At 39.8% G+C, this 13338-nt stretch overlaps 1 protein-coding gene across 3 annotated transcripts in view; it reads right to left on the bottom strand.

Annotated features, from left to right (window-relative positions):
- RASIP1 (Ras interacting protein 1) overlaps window positions 1–13338 on the bottom strand; it is a 133331-nt gene that overhangs the window by 103010 nt on the left and 16983 nt on the right. For 2 of the 3 annotated variants that reach the window (XM_075840019.1, XM_075840020.1), the window contains exon 3: window positions 2030–2628. In XM_075840019.1, the coding sequence (XP_075696134.1) occupies window positions 2030–2628 (599 nt within the window). The remainder of the gene's footprint in view (window positions 1–2029; window positions 2629–13338) is intronic. The other variant, XM_075840022.1, reaches the window with a different exon arrangement.

The raw sequence follows: 13338 nt of genomic DNA, 5'->3' as shown, positions 1-13338 counted from the left end.
TTGATCAGTTTTTAATGGACATTTTTTTTCACTATTGTGTGAATATAGCCTTAAAAGGACATGACCATTTTTTTGCGCTTCACGCATCCCTCTGTAGACTCTAGTCTATGCAGGATGCGTGATAACGCGTCCCGCATGGGTGCACCTCGGATGTGAAAAACCTCAGTGTTTCACGTCCGAGGTTGGCTATGTCTGAATGTAGCCTAAGGCTGGGTTCACACTGAGTTTTTTGCAGGAGGAAAATCTGCCTCTGCCGTTTGGAATTTTGAGGAAGATTTTCCTCTGCCTGCACGCCGATTTTCGCTGCGTTTTTCGCCCGCAGCCATTGAGTGTCGTGGGTATAAAACGCCGCAAAATAAGTTTTCTCTGCCTCTGATTGACGTCAATGGGAGGTGAGAGACATAAACGCCCGAGGATAGGGCATGTCCCTTCTTTTTCCCGTGAGCCGTTTTTTCCACTCGTGGGGAAAAAACGCCTCCGCCTCCCATTGAAATCAATGGGAGGCAGTTTCGGCCGTTTTTTGGCACATTTTCTGACGCGGTTTCCGCATCAAAAAACGTGTCAAAAAACTTTGTGTGAACTGGCCCTAAGAAGTGATCTCTACAGAACAGGAAATGTCAGTCAATTATTAGGCTCAGGATCTGAGGATATTTTTTAAATAAACTGTAGATAATGATATGAAAAATGTAAAAACACATTAAAAAAATAGTTTAACATAAAAACTTGACTTAAACTATGTGTCATTTTTTGGATGACACATTCCCTTTAAAGAGGCTCTGTCACCACATTATAAGTGGCCTATATTGTACATGATGTGATCAGCGCTGTAATGTAGATTACAGCAGTGTTTTTAATTTAGAAAAACAATAATTTTTGATGGAGTTATGACCTATATTAGCTTTATGCTAATGAGTTTCTTAATGAACAACTGGGCGTGTTTTACTTTTTGGCGAAGTGGGCGTTGTGGAGAGAAGTGAATGACGCTGACCAATCCGTGACCAATCAGCGTCATACACTTCTCTCTATTCATTTACACAGCACATAGCGATATAGCTATATCGCTATGTGCAGCCACATACACACACTTTAACCTTACTACAGTGTCCTGACAATGAATATACATTACCTCCAGCCAGGACGTGATGTCTATCCAGAATCCTGACACTTCGCTAACACAATCCCAACACTACAGCACAGCAAGCGTAATCTCGCGAGATTACACTGTAAACTGTCATTTAAAACGAGATTACGCTTGCTGTGCTGTAGTGTTGGGATTGTGTTAGCGAAGTGTCAGGATTCTGAATAAACGTCACGTCCTGGCTGGAGGTAATGTATATTCATTGTCAGGACACTGCAGTAATGTTAATGTGTGTGTAAGTGGCTGCACACAGTGATATAGCTATATCGCTATGTGCTGTGTAAATTAATGGGGAGAAGTGTATGACACTGATTGGTCACTGATTGGTCAGCGTCATACACTTCTCTCCACAACGCCCACTTGGTCATATAGTAAAACACGCCCAGTTGTCCATTAAGAAACTCATTAGCATAAAGCTAAAATAGGTCATAACTCCGTCAAAAATGATAGTTTTTCTAAATAAAAAACACTGCTGTAATCTACATTACACCACCGATCACATCATGTACAATATAGGCCACTTATAATGTGGTGACAGAGCCTCTTTAAGCTCACCATACACATTAAATAAAAAATGACTGAAATTATTGATGACAGTTATCTCGCATTTTCAGTGCGACAATTATCTGTAAAGATGATGATGATGATGATGATGATGAAGTCGGCCTGCAGTACAGATAGAAAGCCAATTAGGAAGCAGATAGGACTGAATTTATTTTGGCATCACTAAGTTGTAATGTATTTTGAACAGTAAAAATACTAGTTCCCATTTCACAATAATATCCACTAGGAATTGCTAACTAATGCTTTTAATGCACTGCAAGCGATCCATTTGATAACATTTCATTATCTATATAGTACAGATGTTTAAGAAATATAAGTTTTACACACCATGCCCACCTGCAGTCTCATTATCTTCTGCTGTAGTCATCTTCTCCACCTCTTGCTTTCTTCTGATTTCAAATCGTCGGGAGAACCCAGCCTTCGGCTTCCACATTTCTTGTAAGACAAGGGGTCTTTCATGGTCCCCTACAATGCGCAGGTACTCCATCTTCCATTCGCCCTCATATCCTACAAAACGCCCTACCACATCACAAAGAACAAAGGCCTCTGTGTCTGAATCTGCCACAGCATATCTTTCTAGAGCCTCTTTCACTAGTTCCCGTGCTGTGGACCGCGGTGTAGCTAAAACACTTTTGTAGTTGGTGCCAGAAGAAATGTCATCTCCAAATATTTTGAGAATGCCAGGCAAATTCTTCTGGCTGGAAAGCTCAACCAAATCTTCTGGCACTGAATCAATAATCTCTGACAATTTCTTCTCACTTGCCCAACGCCCTGCTGCACTACCAGCACTAATACTACCAGTCATAAGTATTGTACCACGGTGAAAGATGTTAGACAGACGTTTGTGACGATTGTTTTTATTCTTTGTTGGTTGGCGTAACTCCACTGTCTCATTGCTGCGACTTGCTGTGTCTGAAGAGGTAGACCTGCAAAGTACAAGATACATATAAAAATTAATTGTTCTGTTTGGCAAAGTTTGCTTGTTTTGCAATCATATGGAAATGGAGGATGTATCATTGCATAATTAAGCATGTATGTCATCAGGAGGCCTTGGAAAGCTGGGTAACAACCCTTGCAGCGACTTTACTAGTTGTCACAAATATTTTGATCATAAAAATACCTTTAACAAATTTCTGAAAATAATAATTAACCTGACAGAAGTGAACAACATAATTACTGGTGATTATTGTTATTTTAGCCTAAAATATGCAAATGTTTACCAATATGAAAGAAAAAACATATTTTTTGCGGTTTCTTGTTTTTTATGTAACACCTTGTTATCTCTATACATGGGTGTCTTAGGGGGCATTTATCAACCTTTCTATGACTGTTATCTAAATAAGATTGGTTACTCCTACCAGGGGTCAACTCTGAAATCACCTATACCAGCTCAGTGCACACGAAAATTTAATGAATAAGTTAATGTAAAAAAACATGGAAATGTTTATTTAGAGGATACAACAAGTACCACTAATAGTTAATGAACAGACCTGAAAAATATTTCAATATATAAGCCTATATTTACTCTACAATAAAATTACTATTGCAATGGCAATAATAATGACGGGGCCCAAGTCATAAATCAATAGTATACACAAAGTACACACTCTCACCTCAGAAGTACCCACACATACTCACTATATGTCACTAGCTGCATAAACAATAACGTACCCCAACAGTCCTTGTTGGAGCTCTTTTGGTGCAGCTGTTGTTTGCGTGCTATTGTTGGTGCACATTTTAGGTATGGTCTCTGACTGATTTTATGGGAAGACTTGTTAGTAATTAGTCCCAATCGAATAGTTAAATTGGTTTAGTATATACCCCTTCAAAGGTTGTCTCACGACAGGCATTTATTTCCGCAAAATATGCCATAAATGTCTGATAGATGCGGGTTTCAGCTCTGGGCCCCAATCCTATGTTAATAATGGGGTCCCTCAACCACGTCCCTGCCTGGTGAGGCGGCTACTATCTGCTGCATCTAGCCGGTGAAGGTGGTCGGGATTCCGGAAACAGCCAAGCTTATTAAGCTACGCGGTTTCTGTAACTCCCATAGAAGTGAGTGGGAGTTGCGGAAACAGTGTAGAAGAGAACTTTCAAGTTACAGTCTGTTTTAGTAAATACTGGCATTTTCCATAATATAATAATTCTGGAGATTCTTTTATTAAAACTCTGTGTTGTGCCATTCCTCTGTTATTTCTACTTAGGGTATGTGCACACGATGAGAGGCTTTTACAGCTGAAATTAGAGACTGTTTTCAGGAGAAAACAGCTGCCTCGTTTCAGTCGTAAATGCTCCTCCTCGCATTTTGAGTTCAATGAAGTACGGCTCAAATTACGTCTGAAAGAAGTGTCCTGCACTTCTTTTGACGAGGCTGTATTTTTACGCGTCATCGTTTGACAGCTGTCCAACGACGACGCGTAAATGACAGGTCGTCGGCACAGTACGTCGGCAAACCCATTCAAATGAATGGGCAGATGTTTGCCGACGTATTGTAGCCCTATTTTCAGACGTAAAACGAGGCATAGCACGCCTCGTTTACGTCTAAAAATAGGTCGTGTGAACCCAGCCTTAAAATTTAGGAAAAGATTGCCAATTGGCTGTTAGCAGTTGGAGATGCATCGCTGCACAGTCCGACAGTGTCCAATCATTGCTGTCAGTATCTGAGTTGTAAGAAAAGATGCTTCAGAATTCTTATTTTATGGGGAATACAATTATATACTTAACCAGACATGTCCAGGATTAGAAAAACATAGCTGTCTTTTCCAAACAGAGCCACAGCTATCTACAGGTTGTGAGGGGTATTGCAGCTCAGCCCTTTTTACTTCAATAGAGCTGAGCTGTAATAACAGACACAAGCCATGCACAGGTGTCGCACTGTTTCTGTTACAAAGCAGACATGTCTTTCTTATTCTAGACAACCCTTTAATCCATTCATGACAAGTGCTGTACAGTAAGGGCGCTGTCGAGAAGTGCTTCATGCAAATCGCTGTATAGCTATGGCACGATAATGGTGCAGGATCAGAAGCCAAGCCTGCATCATCCTGACACTATGCTGTAACGGCTGTAACCGAAGCTAGCTCCAATACCGGCCGATTAACCCCTTAGATGTTGCGGTCATTAGCGACTGCAGCATTTAAGTGGTTTGTAGCTACGGCAATCGCAAGCCTAAGGGTATGTTCACACGGCTTGTTTTCGGAAGCAGAACGCCTCCAAACATCTGCCCATTGATTTCAATGGGAAAAACGGCATTCTGCTCTGACGGTAAGTTTTTTTACGCAGGCATTTTTAAAAACGGGCGCTTAAAAAACCAGAACACGAAAAAGAAGTGCATGTCACTTCTTGAGCCGTTTTTTTTTTGCCGTTTTTCATTGACTCTATAGAAAAACCGCTACAAAAAAGGCCGTAAAAAACGCAGCGAAAAACGCCAGTGTAATTAAAAAACGGCTAAAAATCAGGAGCTGTTTTCCCTTTAAAAACAGCTCTCTATTTTTAGACATTTTTTAGTAAGCGTGTGAACATACCCTTAGGGTGTGTGCACACACAAAATGAAAAACTTCTGAAAATACGAAATCAAGGGAAAACAGCTTCTGATTTTCAGACGTTTTTTAAGCCAATTGGGATTTGAAAATGAGGCTTAAAAAAACGCCCCGTTTTTTCAGGCGTTTTTCGAGACTTAAATGCCCCAAAATATGCCTAGAAACACTACGTGTGCACATACCCTAACGGTACGTGCACACACAAAATAAAAAAACTTCTGAAAATCAAAAACTGTTTTCAAGGGAAAACAGCTCTTGATTTTCAGAGGTTTTTTAATCAAACTCGCGTTTTTCGCAGCGTTTTTAACGGCCGTTTTTGGAGCTGTTTTTCTATAGAGTCTATGAAAAACTGCTCAAAAACGGCTGAAGAAGTGACATGCACCGTTTTTTTTACCATTTCGAAATAAGGCCGCATAAAAACCGCCCCATCGTAACAGAACACCGTTTGATTTTGAAATCAATGGGCGGATGTTTGAAGGCGTTCTGCTTTAAATTTTTCGGCCATTTTTCGGCCCGTTTACTCCGTGTGAACATACCCTCACAGTGGCCTCCAGGTTTGCCATTTACAGAAGTCAATTAGACTGCCAGTTGTAATACATTGCACTACATTGCATGAAAAAAAATAAGTTAAAGAAGTTAAAAAAGTTGTAGAAAATTCAAAAAATAAATGTTTCAAGTAATAAAATTAAAAAATTGCCTTTTATCCCTTAGCAAGCCCCTTATCATTAAAAAAAAAATGTAATAAACTATACATAATTGTTATTTCCACGTCCACAACGATCTGATCTTTAAAAACATATGTTCTTTATCCTACTCGGTGAACACCATAAAAAACAAACCTAAAAACAAAGACAGAATTGCTGTCTTTTGATCAATTTGCATTTCAAAAAATGAAATAAAAAGCAATCAAAAAGTTGCATTTACCCCAAAATGTTGCAAATAAAATCTACAACTCGTCCCGCAAAACACAAGCCCTCACAAAGCTCAGTCGACGGAAAAACAAAAAAATAATGGCTCTCAGAATATGGTTATACAAAACATACATGGTTTTAAGAAAAAAAATGTTTTAGTGTGTGAAAGTAGTAAAACATAAAAAAAAAACTGTACAAATTTGATATCGCTGTAATCTTACTAACCCGCACAATGAAGTTAACATGTCAATTATACAGCACGGTGAATGCGTATTTAAAAAAAAAAACCTATGCAGTAATTGCTGTTTTTGATGTGCTGCCTCCCAAAAAATGAAATAAAAAGTAGCAGCCAGGTCTAGTGCTGGGGGAGAATGGTGTGTCAGTATATTGGAAGGTGCTAGGCAGCCCACCTTGTCTAATATTATGGAAGTTTTTAAGTGATTTATACACAATTATACCTGTATAGTCCAAAAATTATATTCTATTCGTCCATAGACATGGACACCCTCTTTCCACAATTAGGCCTGATTTACACGAACGTGTGCGTTTTGCGCACGCAAAAAACGCGCGTTTTCCGTGCGCAAAAGGCACTTAACAGCTCCGTGTGTCATCAGCGTATGATGCGCGGCTGCGAGATTTTCTCGCAGCTGCCATCATTATGACACTCCGTTTGGATGTTTGTAAACAGAAAAGTACGTGGTGCTTTTCTGTTTACATTCAGAGTTTGACAGCTGTTGTGCGAATCACGCAGTTCGCACTGAAGTGCTTCCGTGCGGCATGCGTGGTTTTCACGCACCCATTGACTTCAATGGGTGCGTGATGGGCAAACAGCGCACAAAGATAGGACATGTCGTGAGTTTTTTTCAGCGGACTCACGCTGAGCAAAACTCACGGACTGTCTGCATGCCCCCATTGACTAATATAGGTGCATACGACACGCGCGTCGCACGCAAGTATATCACGCTCGTGTAAACGAGGCCTTACATACAAAATTTAAAACATACTTAAAGCCATAAGCTCTATTGAGACCACCAATACATCAGCAACTATAATATCTCTTAATCCACTATTACAATATTGATAACAGAGGAAACAATATATTCCCCATAGAACCCCCAGATGGCTTTTAAGGAGATAACAAATGTATATCCAAAACAGTGCTTAGTACCAAATAAAAGAGGAGGTTAAATACCGGTTGCTGGCATAATGGAAGATAGAAAACTCATATGAGAGACACCTCGACGCTCGTTTTGCACCCTTCATCACGAGGTGACTTTAGTGTATCAGAAATAATCTCACATACAGAGCGGTGCCCAAAGGTGCATATTGCGCGAAAGGGCTGGTCAACGTACGTCTTTCTTGTCATGGGCGACAGCGCTCTCCTGACGTAGGGTGCGAAATGCGCGTCAGATAATGCAAATACTGATGTGAGAGAAAGTAAATTAACTCTAAAGTTCTTACTAAAAAACGGACAAAGGTGTGGTGGAATAAAGCCGCCCTTGAAAATTACCTAAGGAAAGATATACTTCCACAAGGTCTAAGGATTCAGGTGTTTCCCTCCTTCCCTATTGAGGACATTACCTTTAAAACTAGTTGGGAAGAATCTTGTAGGAACTGCTCCAGGAATTTTTGGAGCTTTTGATTGGTCAAGATAAAATGACCTTGGAGTCTCTTGAATCTGAGATAGAAGTGTGTAAGGAGAAACTAAAGAAGGACCTTAGTGAGGAGCATCTCAATAAATTTGAAGGTGAATTGGAGGTTGAATTTAAGAAGTTGGAAACTGAGACACACGAATTTAAAGTTTAAAAGTTTCAACGAAATCAACTGGATTACTTAGAGCCTATTTACAACACCATGGCCCTTCCGTTGAGGGGTTCCGTCTGAGGTTTCCGTCAAGTTAACCCCTCAACAGAAACCTAAGCTTCCGTTTCTACTGTACCATACCGTTTCCGTTACGTTTGTGTGGGATTTAAAGCACAGCAAGCTTATTCTCACAAGATTACGCTGTAAATGACAGTTTACAGCGAGATTACGCTTTCTGTGCTGTAAATCACATACAAACGTTACCGAAGTGTCACGATTCTGAAATGACATCACGTCCTGGCTGGAAGTGATGTCTATTAACTCTCCAGACACTTCAGTAACGTTAGTGTGTGAGTATGTGGCTGCACATAGTGATCTAGTAAGATCACTATGTGCAGAATAAATGAATGGAGAGAAGTGTATGACGCTGATTGGTCAGCGTCATCCACTTCTCTCCACAAGGCCCACTTGGTCAAAAAGTAAAACACGAGCAGTTGTCTATTAAGAAAGTCATTAGCATAAAGCTAAAATAGGTCATAACTCCGTCAAAAATGATCGTTTTTCAAAATAAAAAACACTACTGTCATCTACATTACAGCGCTGATCACATTATGTAGAAGATAGGCCACTTATAATGTGGTGACAGAGCCTCTTTAACTTAAAACCCTCCTAACATTCTAAAAAAATAAAAAGGATGTTGAAAAAATTAGGTCATCATAAAGTTGACATATGGAAAATAGTAATTAGTAATTCTTTTGTGTGATCCAACTATCTGTCTTGTGAGCAGAGAAAATCTTATTTGGAAAAATGCTTTCTGAATTTTCTAAAAGTTTTGTTGTTGTCTTGTCAACACAATAAATGTGCGGACAAAAATTTACCTCTAACATAAAGTACAATGTGTCACGAGAAAATAAACTCAGAATCGCTTGAAAAAGGAAAAGCATTGCAAAGTTATAATCACATAAAGTCAGACTTGTCAGATTAAAAAAATTAAGCTCTGTCATGTAGGGAAAAACTGGCTGTGGTTAAAGGGGGTTTCCCACGAGGGACATTTATGACATATCCACAGGATATGACAGCACACTGCGACACTAATGCCACCTAAACCACTAACTATAAATAAATATGCACTAAAGCTAAATCTACTTATAATAGGGAGGTTCTTAGTGCACATTTTGATCAAAAAGTGTTTGCCCACCTGCCACGACAAGGCGACCTCTGTAAGGTGGGAACCTACGCTGCACATACACCCAGAACTGGGACTAAGACTACATATATACCTGGGGATGGTAGGATCCAGCATTGAACTGATTAAAATCACCCAGGGCAGAATGGAGGCAGTCACTAACCCCACATATATGGATCACATAAACACAACAAAAATTTGAACAGCACATTCCAACTAAATGATATAAAATGTGTATGCAGGTGCAGGAACACCTGTGACTGCAAATATACAGCAGAAAAAGAATGGCGACAGCACACTGCGACACTAATGCCACCTAAACCACTAAATATAAATAAATATGCACTAAAGCTAAATCTAGTGGTCACACCTGTGACTGCAAATATAGAGCAGAAAAAGAATGGCGACAGCAGACTCCTACCATCCCCAGGTATATATGTAGGCTTAGTCCCAGTTCTGGGTGTATGTGCAGCGTAGGTTCCCACCTTACAGAGGTCGCCTTGTCGTGGCAGGTGGGCAAACACTTTTTGATCAAAATGTGCACTAAGAACCTCCCTATTATAAGTAGATTTAGCTTTAGTGCATATTTATTTATATTTAGTGGTTTAGGTGGCATTAGTGTTGCAGTGTGCTGTCGCCATTCTTTTTCTGCTGTATATTTGCAGTCATAGGTGTTCCTGCACCTGCATACACATTTTATATCATTTAGTTGGAATGTGCTGTTCAAATTTTTGTTGTGTTTATGTGATCCATATATGTGGAGTTAGTGACTGCCTCCACTTGTTGTTCTTGCACTCCTCCCATTCTGCCCTGGGTGATTTTAATCAGTTCAATGCTGGATCCTACCATCCCCAGGTATATATGTAGGCTTAGTCCCAGTTCTGGGTGTATGTGCAGCGTAGGTTCCCACCTTACAGAGGTCGCCTTGTCGTGGCAGGTGGGCAAACACTTTTTGATCAAAATGTGCACTAAGAACCTCCCTATTATAAGTAGATTTAGCTTTAGTGCATATTTATTTATATTTAGTGGTTTAGGTGGCATTAGTGTCGCAGTGTGCTGTCACCATTCTTTTTCTGCTGTATATTTGCAGTCACAGGTGTTCCTGCACCTGCATACACATTTTATATAATTTAGTTGGAATGTGCTGTTCAAATTTTTGTTGTGTTTATGATATCCACAGGATATGTCATAAATGTCAGATAGATGCGGGTCCCACCTCTGGGACCAACACCTATCTCTAGAACGGGGGCCCCTATACTCTGGTCTAGCTTTTTGTGCTCACGCAGACTCCCGGACACTTTCTGACTAAATGTTCGGGCATTAGGGAAATAACGTAACTTATTGAGCTACGATGTTTCCGTAACTCCCATAGTAGTGAATGGCAGCGTAGACCACTCAGTACTATGGAGCTTACGGAAACTGCGTAGCTCAGCTACACTGTTTTCTCTTTCATGGTCGGAAATCAGCCGGAACACAAAGAGGTAGAATGGGGTTTAGGGGGCCCTATTCTAGAGATAGGTGTGGGACCCGCATCTATCTGATGTTTATGACCTATCCAGTGGATAGGTCACAAATGTCCCTCGTAGGAAAACCCCTTTAAGGATGCAGTGATTTTTGTTACGTTTTTTTTTCATCTTCGTATTCCGAAAGCTATAACTTTTTAATTTTTTTGTAGACTTCGCCATATGACTACCTATTTTTTTGCTAAATTAGTTTTATTTATGAGTTTTATTTATTGGGATGTCGCAGACCTGGGGGACATTGTTAAGTTCCCCGCTGCAATGGACACCCAGCAATCTCATCGGGGGGACTGACGATGGGCCTACAGAGGGAGCCCCCTCTGTCTTTGTAAAACCACTTTGCAAGACAAATAAAAGCAGCAAAGACTCGTTGCCAATCAAAGTAAAAATAACCCAAAAATATTTGTCAAATACTTAAATAATAAGAAACTGAACACTGAAAGTGTTAACCCCCTCAAAAATAATCTGAGTGTAATGGTGGAGGAGGATGAGGGGAAGTCCAATCTATTAAACGCCATTTTCTCTACTCTATTTACAAGGGAATATCCAATGTCAGATGACATGATTAGGGATAGAGTAAATTCGGCATTAAATGTCACCTGCTTAACCCAGCAAGAAGTGCAGTGCCGCCTTAAAAACAGTAAAATAGACAAATCACCAGGTTCGGATGGTATAGACCCTGCATTCTGCAGGATTTAAGTACCATGATAAAAAGACCCTTATTTCTGATGTTTAATGATTCTATCATGACTTGGTCTGTTCCACAGGACATAGCAAATGTGGTGCAAATATTCAAAAAGGGGTCAAAAAGCGAGCCCACAACCTATAGAATTGTAAGTTTAAACTCCATTGTGGGTAAAATATTTGAGCGTTTTCTAAGAGATGTTATCCTTGAGTATTTCATTGAAAATAAACTATTAATGCAGCATAAGTATGGATTTATGAGGGATCGGTCCTGTCAAACTAATCTGATCAGCTTCTATGAAGAAGTATGTTCTAGACTGGACCTGGATAAGGCTGTGGATGTGGTATGCAGTATCTAGACTTTTCAATGGCATTTGATATTGTGCTGCATAAAAGGTTGGTATATAAAATGAAAATGCTGGGACTGGTGGAAAATATGTGTAATTGGGTCAACAACTGACTCAGTGATAGAAAACAGAGGGTGGTTATTAATAGTACATCCTCAGAGTGGGTCACAGTTACCAGTGGGGTTCCTCAGGGTTCAGTATTGGGCCCTCTTAATATGTTTATTAATGACCTTGTAGAGGGTTTAAAGAGTATAATTTCAGTATTTGCAAATGTTATGCTCTAAACTAAAGTAATCAACACAGAGGATTACACAGAGGATTTTGGGAAGCTGGAGGTTTGGGAAGAGAAATGGCAAATAAAGTTTAATGTGGATAAATGTAAGGTTATGCACTTGGGCCGAGGAAGCAAATTTTATAATTATGCATTAAATGGCAAAACACTCGGTAAAACTGCTACTGAAAAACACTCGGGGTTAACGGTGGACAGTACATTTACTTTTACCAACCAGTGCCAGGCAGCTGCTACCGAGGCAAATAAAATCATGAGATGCATCAAAAGAGGCATAGATGCTCATGACAAGAACACAGTTTTGCCTCTATAGAAATCACTCATCAGACCATACATGGCATATTGAGTACAATTTTGGGCACCAGTGTATAAGAAGGATATGGCTGAACTAGAATGGGGGCAAAGAAGGGTGACTAAGGTAATTAAAGAAACGATACATTGCAGTACCAAGAAAGTATATTCAGTTTAGAAAAAAGACGGCTTAGGAGCGATCTAATTACATTGTAGAAATACAGTGCATTCAGAAATTCTTCAGACCCTTTCACATTTTGTTATTTTGAGGACTTTTTTTTTTCCACCATCATTCTGCACTCAATAATCCATGATTACAAAGTTGAAACAGAATTTTAGAAATTTTTGCAAATGTATTAAATATGAAAAACTCGAATTTCGCATAGACATAAGTATTCAGACCCTTTTATGACACTTGATATTTAGATCTAGGGGCCTACCATTTTTCTAGATCATTTTTTTAATATTTCTACACTTTATTTGGAGTCCACCTGTGGTAAATTTATTTGATTGGACATGATTTGGAAAGATACACCCCTGTTTATATAAGGTCTCACAGCTGACAATGCATATCAGAGCAAAAACCAAGCCATGAGGAGGAAAAAACTGCCTCTAGAGCTAAGAGGCAGGATTGTGTGAGGGAACAGATCTGGAGAAGAGTACAACAAAAATTCTGCTGCGCTGGAAGTTCCCAAGAGCACAGTGGCCTCCATAATTCTTAAATGGAAGAAGTTTAGAACAACCAGGACCCTCTTCCTAGAGCTGGCCGCCCCACCAAACTAAGTAATCGGGGGAGAAGGGCCTTGGTAAGAGAGATGACGAAGGATCCAAAAGTCACTTTGGCTTAGCTCCAAAGATCCTGTGTGCAGATGGGAGAAGCTTCCAGAAGGTCAATCATCACTGCAGCATTCCACCAATCTGGACTTTATAGCATAGTAGCCAGAAAGAACCCTCTTTTCAGTAAAAAAAAACACATGAAAGCCTGCCTGGAGTTTGCAAAAAGCACCTAAATGACTCTCAGACTGTAAGAAACAAGATTCTGTGGTCGGATTAAACCAAAATTGAACTT

This window comes from Rhinoderma darwinii, chromosome 10 (genome assembly GCF_050947455.1).
Source record: "Rhinoderma darwinii isolate aRhiDar2 chromosome 10, aRhiDar2.hap1, whole genome shotgun sequence".
NCBI classification, from domain to species: Eukaryota; Metazoa; Chordata; class Amphibia; order Anura; family Rhinodermatidae; genus Rhinoderma; species Rhinoderma darwinii.
Note: the sequence above shows the minus strand (reverse complement) of the source record. Positions and strands in the feature narration are given on the sequence as shown.